The sequence below is a fragment of the Notolepis coatsorum genome (genome assembly GCF_963971535.1).
Source record: "Notolepis coatsorum genome assembly, chromosome: 8".
Lineage (NCBI taxonomy): Eukaryota > Metazoa > Chordata > Actinopteri > Aulopiformes > Paralepididae > Notolepis > Notolepis coatsorum.
Genome location: NC_140172.1, coordinates 72,586,826 through 72,601,506, shown reverse-complemented (window position 1 = coordinate 72,601,506; position 14,681 = coordinate 72,586,826). Strand labels below are relative to the sequence as shown.

Below are 14,681 nucleotides of genomic sequence, written 5' to 3'. Positions count from 1 at the left end.
TAAAGTCAAGTGCATTTTCTTTTCTCTGTAGGATAACTACAACAAAGTGCATTCAGAACAAAGCCAAGGTGCTTTAAAACTGCATAAAGATCTGCATAAAGACACACACACGAGGGAAAATAGCTTATAGCACACTTAATGATGTTACTGTAGTGGTTACTTAGTCATAATTCACAGCATTCTAGCCTACACGGAAGGACTGTTGACTACATCTCCTGTGACTCTTAGCGGGGGATGACGTAGCTTAAGAGAGTGAAAGATGAATGGAAGGTTGTTAGCTAGCTTAATGCTAACGTTAGTTAAAAAGGTTTTTTTAACCGCGACGGGCATATAGTAATGACGAGGATATAAAGCATGTTAAAGACGCATTTATTGGATGCGTTGCTCGCAGAGTTTACATAGAAAGAGCGCGACTCCCAAGAGGAGTTATTATCACAGGCTGCAGAACGCAGGAAGAGCTGCCAAGCTGCTCACGTTACACGTTGGGCATGCTATGTCTGTAGCCGCGTTATTTGACATTCGGTGATATATTTTCGGTGCTAAAACCCTTTCAGGCTGAATATTCTGTGCATCCCAGTTTTTTTTTTTTTTTTACTCTTTTTGTATCACAAACAGTACTGTATTTGTAAATCTGGTATGTTATAAATGTATAGATGTAGCAGTACTGTATGTCATGTATGTCATATGTTATGATGAATTGAAAATGGGGGACCCTGATGTAAACAAGACGAAAGTCTTTCTCTGGTCTGCATCCCCTTAACAATTGTGTGTATTGAGCTGTACTGTATTGTACCCATTCTGCAATCTGTTAATAACATTTTCAATACATTCAATTCAATCAAACTAGGGCTGTCCCCGACTAAGGATTTGGATGGTCGACTAGGATTGGCCAAAATTTGTCGTTAGTCGACTATTGGTCGACTTACAAAAAAAGAAAAAGAAAAATTATAATATTAAATTTTTGGGCTGTGGGGGGTGCTTAATGTCTTTAGGGGTCGACTGAAGGCTTCTTGTCCTCTGCAAAAGCATGCAATTGGTCCACTGATGGATACATCTTGATATTTGTCTAGTCTAGTGTGTTCATTAGATGGGTGAAATCCTCTTTCAGTGCCTCTGTGCCTGTTTTCGTAGGCAGTTAGCCTCTGGTATGCGTGCCATTAGCGTTAGCCACGCTTCTAGGCCTCTTCTATTGTAAAAAATGTTTTTCTTTTTTTTTCTTCTTATATTCGACTAAGAGGTTGGCCAGTCGACTACGGCTCCTTTCGACCGATTAGTCGACTAATCGATTAATAGGGGTCAGCCCTAAATCAAACCCTACCACATGGCCCCTAATGGCCATGATCAAGTGGGCCATTTTACATTTTAGATAGTAATAATGGCACAAAACATAAAATCACAGACATGTGCATTGTTGATACATGCAGGACTAGCCTTGAGACAAACGTATGCGTATCACCGCCGCACACAGAGAGGCAGCCGACAGTGCGGCGCCATTATGCGGAGGCAGGGGGGGGGGGGGTAATGTCCTGACCACAGTTGCAGCAGGTAGGGGAGGGGCTCTAAAACAACATTTGCTGTTAGCTGGGGGGTGGGGGTTGGGAGGGCGAGACAGCAACATCCTGGTGCCCCCCCCCCAGCCACAGTAGCTGGGGAGAGATAACAGAGGAGAGAGTGTAATATATGAATCAGAATAGTAATATATGATCAGAATAGTAATTCTTTCTAGTGGAGAAGTCATTCGCGTAATGCAACTATTCCTCATTTGGCTGGGGACCTGGACCTCACTTTGAAAGGATACCAGCGAAGTGGGCTTGTAGTGGTCCTTCATGATGTAGGCCAGACTCTTGGAGATGAGTTGTGACTTCACCTTCTGACCCCGGATGATGATCTGCATGCGAGGCTTCAGGTACAGGATGCTGCAGTAGGCCTGGACACAGAGAGAACATCCATTAGACCTGGGTACAGAGAGAACATCAGGTACAGGATGCAGGGATTAAAGCAAAAAAAAATCTCCTGACTTTCAGGCCAAGTCATATTCTTATTTTAACCTCCACTGTTTTATTTTTTAATAGTGTTAGCGTTTTTAAGGGAGCCTACTTGTAGAGCCTACTGTCCTGACTGTGACTATAGACCCTACTGTTGTGGTTGTTGTGCCAGGCAGGGAGGCTGTGTGCTGGAGAGCGTGAATGCAAGTCTTGTGGCTAGCTTCTGATTGATGGCGAGCTAGCACCCTTTTCCCATTAGTTTGAACCATGAACTAAAAGGCTTGTTAGTTGTTATCATACAAACAAGGGACTAAACACGTTTCGCAATTACGCCACAACAATGTGGAACGCCCTACCCACAGCCGTAAACAAATTTTAATCCTCAGTGTTTCCCACAGGATTTAGTGAGACTGTGGTGGTGGGTGAACCTCGGGCCCTCTAGGGGGATTTTCTTTACGTTTTAAAGTTAAATGCATCGATCTGGTGCACTTTGAGAGCAAAATTAAGTGGCTAGATCTATGATGAACGTTGTGCTCAAAACACAAAATCGACTAGACACTAGAGCAGGGGTAGGCAACCCCAGGCACGCGTGCCCGCATAGGCACGCAGGGGCATTTTCATTGGCACAGGGGGCAGCATAAAAAAAATATATATATATATATATATTTTTTTTTTACTTCGCTTTGAAATATTATAGTTAAATATTTTGCACTGTTGTCGCATTTATCTTGTTGAAATCCTCCCACAGGTTCTTTTTTGTAAGTCGACTGTTTTGCACACCCCTATGACAGCTATACAGCTGTTCCCATGGTGCTCAGCTGTCAGCAGTCAGCTGGCCTCCCGCGCCCGCGCACAGTTCCCAGGTAATCACACAGTGCTGCGGTTGCATTCTGTATGTGCCGTCTTTCATGATGGCAACCCCCGCTAAGAAAGTTAAAGCAAAGGAAATTCGGGCATTCCAGCCCTCGTGGACAGACTACGGGTTTGTGTGTCAGAAGGACCGTGCTGTGTGTACTTTATGTTTAGAAAATGTAGTTTGCAGAACGTCAGGTGTGAAACGCCATTTTGAGACGAAGCATCAAAAAAGTTAAGGCAGAATCGATTAAACGTGCCGTGGCCAGGTATGGAAAGCAAGCCAGCACCCTCAAAGTGTTCACGACTGCTAAAAACCACACAACTGAAGCAAGCTTGTCATCATACCTCAATGACCGCTCCTACCAAGTGTCATGGAGAGGGACCCTGTCGGCCACCCGCCCCCTGCGGACGGGTGTCCCCCAGGGCTCGGTTTTAGGACCCCTTCTCTTCTCCCTCTACACTAAATCACTGGGTAACATTATCACGTCTCATGGCTTCTCCTACCACTGTTATGCCGACGATACTCAACTCTTCCTCTCCTTCCCTCCCTCAGATATCCACGTCTCTGAGCGGATCTCGGCCTGTCTGTCCGACATCTCCGCCTGGATGACGACCAACCACCTCAAACTGAACCTAAGCAAAACAGAATTGCTCCACCTGCCGGCCAAATCCTCCCCCGACCGACCTTTCCATCACAGTCGAGAATGCAGCTGTGACCGCGTCCCCGACCGCCAAGAACCTTGGTGTTGTCCTCGACGACCAGTTGAACTTCTCTGCTCACATCGCAGCGACAACCAGAACCTGCCGATTCCTCCTGAGCAACGTCAGAAGGATCCGCCCCTTCCTGACAAAAGAATCCACCCAACTCCTCGTCCAATCAACAGTCATCTCCCGCCTCGATTACTGCAACGCACTGCTCGCTGGCCTCCCGGCCACTGCCACTAAGCCTCTTCAACTCATTCAGAACGCAGCGGCCCGCCTGATCTCAAACCTACCGAAGTCGGCCCATGTCACCCCACTTCTTAGGGACCTGCACTGGCTCCCCATTGCTGCACGAATCCGCTTCAAGGCCCTCGACCTAGCATACCGTGCGGCAAAGGGAACTGCTCCCGCCTACCTCCGGTCAATGGTCTCTAACTACACACCCTCAAGACCCCTACGCTCTGCTTCTTCTGGCCGCCTCAGACCTACTCCTATCCAAGCTCCGGGAGGGTCATCAAAGAGAAGTCGCCTATTCTCAGTCCTTGCCCCACAATGGTGGAATGAACTACCCACCCCAGTTAGGACAGCCTAAACACGTCCAATCTTTCGCCGTCGACTAAAGACGCACTTCTTCAACCATTATCTGAATTAAGAAAAAAAAAAAAAAAAAAAAAAAAAAAATTATCTAACCCTAACTAACCATACTGTCATGCACTTGTCCTAATAAACTAACCTACACTGTAGCACTCAACACTTTGACGAACACTGTTACTCAGCTGATAGAGTTGTGCCCTTCCTGATGGCTTGTCGTACAGAACTTGTAAGTCGCTTTGGATAAAAGCGTCAGCTAAATGACTAAATGTAAATGTAAATGTAATGTAAGCTATCGCATTGCTCATTGCATTGCGAAATGTGGAAAGCCATTCACTGATGGCGAGTATATCAAGGAGGCTTTTCTCTGTAGCGCAGATGTTTTGTTTGAAGGCTTGCCAAACAAAGAGACAATCAAATCAAGGATAAAAGATATCCCCATGTCAGCTTGAAGTGTCGAGCGACTCATCAACGAAATGTCAGAAAATATCAGAGAACAGCAAACAGCTGGATTAAAAGATGCTCCGGTGTGCAGCTTAAAGGGGAACTCCAACATTTTGGGAAATTAGCTTATTTAACATCTTCCCTGGAGTTAGACAAGAAGATACATACCGTTTTTGTCTCTGTGCGTGCATTTCAGCTTTGGGAATAGACGCTCCGTTAGCATAGCTTAGCTTCATCACTGGAAGTGAGGCAGGACAGTAGCCTTACAGTGCCTTACAGTGTATTGCAAGGTCTGACATTGACCAAACTTGATATGCATGACCTTGGTGGGCTCTAGGTCAACTCCTGAAAAGGGGGTCAATGTCAGACTTTGCAATCAAAAGTTAGGGGGCTAATAACCCTTGCCATAATTTCAGTGCGCCCCCTAACTTTTGATTGCAAGGTCTGACATTGACCCCCTTTTCAGGAGTTGACCTAGAGCCCACCAAGGTCATGCATATCAAATTTGGTCAATGTCAGACCTTGCAATACACTGTAAGGCACTGTAAGGCTACTGTCCTGGCTCACTTCCAGTGATGAAGCTAAGCTATGCTAACGGAGCGTCTATTCCCAAAGCTAAAATGCACGCACAGAGACAAAAAAGGTATGTATCTTCTTGTCTAACTCCAGGGAAGATGTTAAATAAGCTAATTTCCCAAAATGTTGGAGTTCCCCTTTAAAGTGACCAACTACAGCCCCCAGATAACGGAGCTCAGTAAAGCAAAACTGTTTGTCTGCATTGCACCCCCGCCCCAACTCAGATTTAGGGTTGATACAACCATCATAATAATATTGTTAATAATAACAATAATGATGTAATAATGTAAGAATTATCATAAAAAATACCTGATTATGAGAAGAAAAAAATACGATGCATGGAATATTGTTGATATGGCACAGGCACACTAGTTACAACTATATTTCAAACTGGCACTTCATGTCAAAAAGGTTGCTGAGTGGGGAGCTCCCGTAGCTCACCGCATATCTCGGCGCTATTTCTGCGTCGGGGAAAACCGTGCTCGTCACGGATCTGGGGGACACGAGTTCGATTCCCGGACCCGCCGTCATTTCTCAGAATGTCTTCCCCTGCTCTACATCCCATTTCAACCTGTTTCTGTCAGTCATGCTTGACCAGAAAAGCGATAAACGCTAAAAAATAGTTAAAAAAAAAAAAAAAAAAAAGTTGCTGACCCCTGCACTAGAGCATACATTTGAGCCATCAAAGAAATTAAGCAAAAGTGGTTACCTGTGTTGAACTAGGGCTGGGCGATATGGCCTCTAAATGATATCGTGATATTTTTTGGCCATATCACGATACACGATATATATCGCGATATTTTGACATTTCCTCTAAAGCACTTAAAAATGCTTGATTTAACCCTTTGATGCATACAGTCACGCCAATATCAGGGCTGTACAGTGCGACGAGCTCGTCGCAAATTGCCCCTTTAATTGGCCGTTGCGATTGGTAAATAATATTTGGGGGCGGGCTTGCGAGTAGGGATTTCAAGCCTTGCATTCGCATTTCACTCCTAAATTATCCAAGCCGTGTGATGACGCCACTCACGCGAGCTGAGCACTCAGGTATGAGAGTGGGGAAAATCGATTGAGCACTCTGATAGACTGGCTGACTGTCTGATTTAGCTATGCCTATGAAGAAAAGTAAAGTTAGTATTGCTTCATATTTTCGACGCGTTCCACCTCCTAGTGAGCCGTCGAATGAAAATGTGACCGTCGAGAACATTGAGCCAGCAGTGGCAGTAGCCACCACCGCAGACCTGCCTTTGTACTAGGGTTGGATGCAGTTCCCTGTTGGTCAGTCTGTGTCTGTTATTCCATCTTCTTCTGCTCTGTTTAACGTTATACACTTCAAATAGTGCAGCATGTTTGAGAGTGCTCCCTTGACTGAGAGGATGGCTAGAGGATGGCCGGAACCACGAGAACTTTTATTAAACATTCTATTAAACATTCTGATATTTCCGCGGGTCTCGTGCAGTGGTCTCGTGCCACTGTCAACTAAAGCGAGCACTCGGAAGACACGCACCGTTTGACAGTGATATGCGCACTGACAGTCGGCGCAGTTGACATTTTCCAAGTGGGGGAAAATAAATCCTCTTCGTCCCGACTGTGTCCCGGCCCCGTGGAGGATTTTTCTTCATCCCAAATACATATTTTATTTCCCCCGGGACGACGGGACGGTGTTAGTGTCAAGCCCTGTCGTCGTATACCATTATCGATTCCCAGGTACTGGTTCAAATGTGAACGGTACCCAACCCTAACTGTTCAAAACGAAACGTCCCATTAAACTAAATAGTTCAGATAGCTCCTGATATCAATGTCTTATAACACTGAGTCGATGCGTATTCGAGCTGAGGGCACGCTGAATATAGTCAATAGGGTCCAGCTGCAGCGCCGGAGAATCCTGACCGTAGCTGGAGGCTACAGTATAGGGTCCAGCTGCAGCTCCGGAGAATCCTGGCCGTAGCTGGAGGCTACTCGAGTACACACAGACAGTGGAGCTGGTTGCATATAGCGAGCATTTTGACTTGTTGCGTGGTGGCGATGTCTCGCAGATAATACAACTACAAGTATGATTATATAATATATATATTTTATTAAAAAAAAATTATATAAAATTATTTTTTTAAAATTTTTTTTAAATCAAAAACAATCGATATAAATAATGGTAAAATTGTTATTTAAAAATTTGCCCCTAAAAAATATTTTTTGCCCCTAAATTTCTCATTTAGGGGCAAGTGTGCCCCTAGTGAAAAAGCTTAGCGTACAGCCCTGAATATGATGATTATAATAAGTCCCTGCAACATATGTTTGCATTATTAAACCATGAAGATGCTTTAAAAAATAATTAAATGAAAATGTACTAAGAGTAGTCTATTGACACTAATAAAAAAAATTATTTACATCCAAGACAATTTATATAAAAACTCTTGGGTGCCTATAAGACTTTTGCACAGTACTGTGTTTTCTATCCACTTTAGCCAAACACACACACACACATATATATATATATACACACACTACTGTGAGAAAATAATAATCACACACAAAGGGATAATGGCTTATAGCAGACTTAATGATTTTAGAATATTTCAGATAATGAAATTAAATGTTTATATCATCAACTATCCAGTTAGTATTTATACTGTAACGTTTGGCCACTTTAAATCATTGAATGTAGAGAGAGAGAGCGAGAGAGCGAGAGAGAGAGAGCGAGAGAGCGAGAGAGAGCGCGAGAGAGCCAGCCCCCACCCCCCGGATTTTGTTTTAGGTTCACGTTTTGATCGTCACGTTTAAGCTGCCGTAGGTGATGATGTCACACTCTAATGTAAACAGGAAGAGTTTAACACACGGATATGGAAACTGGATGATATAAAGAAACGAATAACCAATAAATATGAAGTTATGTTTAAACTTCTGTTGTCAAGAGTCGTCAATATAACCCACCCCCTTTCCTCACGAATGGAACTAGTGTTTTGGAGTTCGCTTTGAGCGTTTTCCAGGGTTAGCATCTAACGCTAGTTAGCTTAGCCTAGTCATCATGGATAACTTGGTTAGCAGCTAACGTTAGCCCATTGCTTGCGTCAATTAAAATGCATGTAATATTTTTTTTTATCAACTTTTTCTCCCATTTTCTATTTTTCTCCCATCCCAATTTTCGTATGGTCCAATTCTACCCTCCCCTGTCTCGAACGCTGTTAGGCCATGCCTCCCACAAGCCGGCTGCAATGTGGACTAAGCCTTACATCACGTGTCCCCTCCGGTACTCGAGGAAGCAGCAGTCGCATCTTTTCACCTGCACAGCGCAATCTCTCAGCGTCGGGGGTCTGCGTTTGGAGGGCACGCCGCCCCCGTCGCTTCCTGATTCTGCTGCGCAGGCGCACCAACCGACCTGTAGGAGTCGCTGTCTACAACGTCCGATCCCCACCCATCAGCTTCCCACCCCCTAATATAGCAATGCGGAGAGCTGGGCTCGAACCCAGCGTCTCCTGCATGTGTGGTGAGCGCCTTGCCCACTGCACCACCTAGCCGCCCTAAAATGTGGGGCGGCTTTGGCTCGGGTAGAGCGGGTCGTCCAATGATCGAAGGGTTGGTGGTTCGAATCCCGCTCAAGCCCATGTCCATGTCCATGCCCATGACACTTTTTTTGATCCACTTTTTCTCCCATTTTTCTATATTTTCTCCCATCCCAATTTCGTATCATCCAATTCAACCCTCCCCTGTCACGAACGCTGTTTCTTGCCTCCCACAAGCCGGCTGCAATGTGGACTAAGTCATACATAGCACAAGTCCCCTCCGGTACTTGAGGTAACAGCAGTCGCATCTTTTCACCTGCGCAGCTCGATCTCCCAGTGTCGAGGAGTAACGCGTGGGAGGCTCACGCTGCCCCCGACACTTCCTGATTCTACTGCGCAGGCGCACCAACCGACTTGTAGGAGTCGCTTGTTCACAACGTTCGATCCCCACCCTTCAGTTTTCCCTCCCCGTAATACGGCCAATGTGTATTACTGCGGACGACCAGCTAAACTGAAAACAATGTGGAGAGCTGGATTCGAACACGCGAATCCTAGCGTCTCCACACTGGTGGCGAGTGCCTTGCCCACTACACCACCTAGCCGCCCTTCCTTGGGCAAGACACTTAACCTACTTGCCTCATATGAATGTGTATGCATATGAATGAATGTTGGTGGTGGTCGGAGGGGCCGTAGGCGATGATTATTCGCCACGCTTCCGTGAGTCTGCCTCAGGGCAGCTCTGGCTGCAATTGTAGCTTACCACCACCGGTATGACTGTGTATGAACGAATAATGGACTCTGTGAAGCGCTCTGGGTGTCATGAAGAGCTATATAAATCCAAGCCATTATTATTATTAAAATGCATGTCATTAGGTCCGCGCTGGTCTGTCTAATGAAATTACAATTGCATGTCATTTAAGGTCCGCGCTGGTCTGTCTATAATGAAATGAGAGGACAGCTCTGCGCAAAAGCAAGTCTCATCTCAGCCACAACGTGACAATATATACTCGATGTTCACGTCACGATATAGTATACATCTCATGTAGAACAAGCCGCGATACATCGAGTATACTCGATATATCGCCCAGCCCTATGTTGAACTAGTTTATTTTTTAGAAAATAAAAAAATAGACTGGATTACTATTACGACTACTACCACTGCCAATACTACTGATACATCCCTATTGGCAAACTTTATATTTAAACTTTTTTTTTTATTAAAAAAACATTTATATAAATCAAAATATTATATAAATATAATCAAATTGACGGAAATCCGTCTCAAGACGGAACGCTTTAATGCCTGAGGATGTTGCAGTAGGCCTGGGCACAGAGAGAACACCCATTACATCTAAATTACACCAGTTATTATGCTGCAGTAGGCCTGAGCACAGAGAGAACACCCATTACATCTAAATTACACCAGTTATTATGCTGCAGTAGGCCTGGGCACAGAGAGAACACCCATTACATCTAAATTACACCAGTTATTATGCTGCAGTAGGCCTGGGCACAGAGAGAACACCCATTACATCTAAAATACACCAGTTATTATGCTGCAGTAGGCCTGGGCACAGAGAGAACACACATTACATCTAAATTACACCAGTTATTATGCTGCAGTAAGCCTGGGCACAGAGAGAACACCCATTACATCTAAATTACACCAGTTATTATGCTGCAGTAGGCCTGGGCACAGAGAGAACATCCATTACCCTTTACATCTAAATTACACCAGTTATTATGCTGCAGTAGGCCTGGGCACAGAGAGAACATCCATTACCCTTTACATCTAAATTACACCAGTTATTATGCTGCAGTAGGCCTGGGCACAGAGAGAACATCCATTACCCTTTACATCTAAATTATACCAGTTATTATGCTGCAGTAGGCCTGGGCACAGAGAGAACATCCATTACCCTTTACATCTAAATTACACCAGTTATTATGCTGCAGTAGGCCTGGGCACAGAGAGAACATCCATTACCCTTTACATCTAAATTACACCAGTTATTATGCTGCAGTAGGCCTGGGCACAGAGAGAACATCCATTACCCTTTACATCTAAAACACACCAGTTATTATGCTGCAGTAGGCCTGGGCACAGAGAGAACATCCATTACCATTTACATCTAAATTACACCACAGTTATTTCTGACTAATCTTTGCGATTGGCTGAGAAGACAGTGAGTGGCAATCTCATAACAATGCACTCATAACAGAGTGCAGCAGAGTGCCTTAAAACAGTTTATCGCATGTCTACAAGTTGATTATTCCCAATAAGACAATATATCAGGGTTCCCACAGACATCGCAAAATGAAATTCAAGGACTTAAAAACCGGATCCAATTTTTATGGCATAAAAAAACAATTTCCGACAATTAGTTACACTTTAAATAAAAATAAATTGTATTTCTTGATTCAGAACAATTTTATCATGGATGAACAAAACTTTCAATGAGAATGGTTGATTTGAATTTCAATTACTTTTTAAGCACCTTGTTAAAAAATTGGCTGTTTTCAAGGAATTCCAGGTCTTGATTTCTTTTTGTCAAAAATCAAGCACTTTAACACTTTCAGTGCCACACCTCTTACTCATCATTGGCCCCTCATGCCACCTATTAACCCCATGTAAACAGTCACCTTGTTTGTAGAGCTATAACCATATTCTATATTATAGCTATGGATACAGTACTATAGTAATTTGACACTGGGTTTCTTCCGGTAAAGATGGAAAAAATAAAATGCGTTCAGTAGAAAGCTATCCGGCTGCAAGCTAGCCTAGCTTAGCACAAATGAATGGAAGTGGATGCGGCCATTGGGATGGGAATCGAAAACCGGTTCCCGTTGGGAGCCGGTTCCTAATTGTCCGATTCCTGGAATCGCATGCCTCCGTGACTATCGATTCCTCTTATCGCTGCCAGGTTTTTCCGACAGTTGCGCATTTTAAAACAATAACGTTAGCGCCAGCATGCAGCCATAGAGCAGACTATTTGATTCCTTAACACATTTGACGCCAAAAACTAGTATACTACTAGGGGGAGCTCCAGTAGCTCACCGCATATCTCTGCGCTATTTCTGCGTCGGGGAAAACAGTGTTGCGTCACGGATCTGGGGGACTCGAGTTCGATTCCCGGACCCGCCGTCATTTCCCAGAATGTCTTCCCCTGATCTATATCCCGTTTCACCCTATATCTGTCGGTCATGCTTGACCAGAAAAGCGATAAACGCTAAAAAAAATAAAGTTTAAAAAAAAAAACCTAGTATACTCGTTATTGCCCACCATGCGTTGTGCGCCAGAAACGAGTTAACTTGTTTTTGGGATCAATATAAAAAAAATTTCGCCATGGCATTCATAATTCATCCAGCCTCCCTCCGGGACTGCAGCTGGACCCTGTCTGATATTGCAACGCCTCAATACCGCCGCCTGGTGGATGTCCGGCAAGTTACACCCCAAGCCAAACCGGAAGTGGCGCTCGGTGCATCGAGGAAATCCCTCCGGCAGTAATATCTTGTTACGTGGATCCAGACAAACACTTGAGTGCATGGGATCGCTTTCGAAACGCAATAATCAATATGATTTTGGCGTTTATTGCATCATACAAACGGGAAATGGATCTAGCAGATCGACGTCAAATATTTGGAATATTTTTCCTCCAGTCTCATCGGCGAATGGTAAGAGGAATATAACGTTATTTTCAGCCCGATTGTTTATTCATTTCATGGCAATCCATCTGCTCAACATATCAACCCATACTAAATAAAGCCGTTACTGACGATCAAGGAATTATAAACGACCCCCCGCCCCCTTTCCTTCATGCATGATGAAGCATAATGTATACCGATCATATACATTTGAATTTTTTAATATAGCGTGTATAGGAAAGAAACGCCAATCGATAATCTATCATATGTGTCAGGGCCTATAACTCGCGTTTTAGGAATTACTGCAGAAAACCTTAAAAACATACTTATATTCTCGACGGTATTAACACAACAATGTATGAATGAAAAAATTTATGAATGAAAAAATATAACGTTCCCACATCCGGAACGATAGATACCCTATGTTGAATGGGCCATAGTAATGTCGATATAGCCATAATATTTAAAAAGTTATAGCCCTGCAAAGAAGGTAAACATCTCCATAGGGTTACAGCACTGGCAGCAGCGTTTCCGTTAGAACATATTCGTGCCGGTCTGGGTGTCCTGCAAGATTTCTATCCCCGGACATATTCGAGAAATTCCGGTCAGAGTTTTAAATAGCAGTCTGTTATAATCACATTTTTATGAGCTAACGAATTCAGTTATATTGGACATTTGTATTAATTACATCAAGCGAAGAATGTGAAATTGATTTGCAGAATCAAATTACTATCTCTCGCCTCCCAAGTTAGTGCGATACGCTAATCCAGCATCAAGCTCCCGCCCCGCAGGCTCGCGCTGCAGCAGCCGTCACACGCACCCCCAAATAGGGATGGGTACCGAATTCGGTACTTTTGAGGTACCGAACCGAAACACGTCGGTACTACCGAGTATCGATTCAAGTGAGATACAGATTTTGATATTTTTTTCTTACTTTTTTCTTTTCATGTCAACGTTCACACACAATATATGCTTACCTAGGATTTGACTTGATTCAACAACAAAGCAGTCAGAGCAATGGCAAGCCAAAAACTGTCGAAATTGTAGTTATTTGAAGTTTGGATTCTTTTTTTCACGACTGAGGTAGGTAAATTAAATTTCTTGAGACTAAAGTACCGAAAAAAGGTACCGTTGGGTACCGGTATCGATTCACAGGTACCGGTACCGGTATCGGTTCAAATGTGAAAGGTACCCATCCCTACCCCCAAATGAATCTCGAGTCGACATCGCTTCACCTCGTTGTATCAGACACGTCACACATATCATAATGTTCAACTTCACACACAGCAAACTGTAGTTGATCATCACATTGCCTCGTTTGCTAGCTCGTCGCCACATGCAGAGAGGACGAGCCACATGCTCGTAACGCATTTGTTGATTTCATTATAGCCTACATTTAGTTATAATCAATAATATGCATTACTATGTGACACGGCAGTCAACCAACAGTTGCATATGATTAAAAAATGTCAACACTCACTCACCCCGTCTCTCGTTGTGCCTATCCGTTTTGTACCTGCGAGAACAGGGGGGTCGTCTGGTTGGTTCGACTTTGATAGATCCCCATTGGAACAGGTGGACGTCTGCAAGGCTCGCAACGGTAGCAGCAGACTGGGGATGCTCTTTGTGGTTCAATCAATAAAGTGTACTTTGTGTACGTTCAATCAATGTTATCTCTCGTACATCATAGAGGCTAGACTACTAGACTATAATGTCGCACCTCAGCCAGGAGAATTTAACTTTCCACTCGGGCCTGAACGCTCGACATTTCTGTTTCTTTTCCGCGGGAGCCACCACGGCATCGGCGGTCTCTGTAACTTCAGAAGACTCATCTTCGTTGTCATTATTATTAGACCTGCTTGTGCTTGGTTTCATGAAATATTTGTTAAGCTTAGCTTGTTTGGCCATCTCTCTCTCTCTCTCTCGTATACCCGTTTGTCGTTATGGTGGCCAGACAGGCTCAAAAAAAGAAAGAAAAAAAAAGATTCACATCTGAGCGGCGCCATCCGCGCTTTATCAGAGTGAAGCAACAATGAAACAAATGTAATGATTGTTTCGTTCATCGCATAGGCTATTTAATTTTACCCTATTTTAATACAATTCAAATTATAAAATTGTGCTTAGAGGAATTATTTTCACCGGACATTATGACCGGAGATATTTAAATATTCTGACTTCAACATATTTTGCCGGTCAAATACCGGTAATTACCGGCTAACGGAAACGCTGGCTGGCAGACTGGGCATAAGGATGGGCATACTGCGTGGCAATCAAAGTGTTAAGGGCTCGAAATTGCCTGGTTTTTGGTCATATGCTCCCGAAATGCTCCCGCTGTTTGACTGTTTCTATGTGCAGTGAAAACTACTCCAATGCTTTAGCACCTAGT

The 14,681-nt window shown here is 43.9% G+C and overlaps 1 protein-coding gene across 1 annotated transcript in view; it reads right to left on the bottom strand.

The window, feature by feature from the left end:
* Positions 1-14,681, bottom strand: part of morc3a (MORC family CW-type zinc finger 3a) — a 150,441-nt gene that overhangs the window by 78,037 nt on the left and 57,723 nt on the right. The window contains exon 7 of the mRNA XM_084320456.1: positions 1,799-1,927. Within this exon, the coding sequence (XP_084176582.1) occupies positions 1,799-1,927 (129 nt within the window). The remainder of the gene's footprint in view (positions 1-1,798; positions 1,928-14,681) is intronic.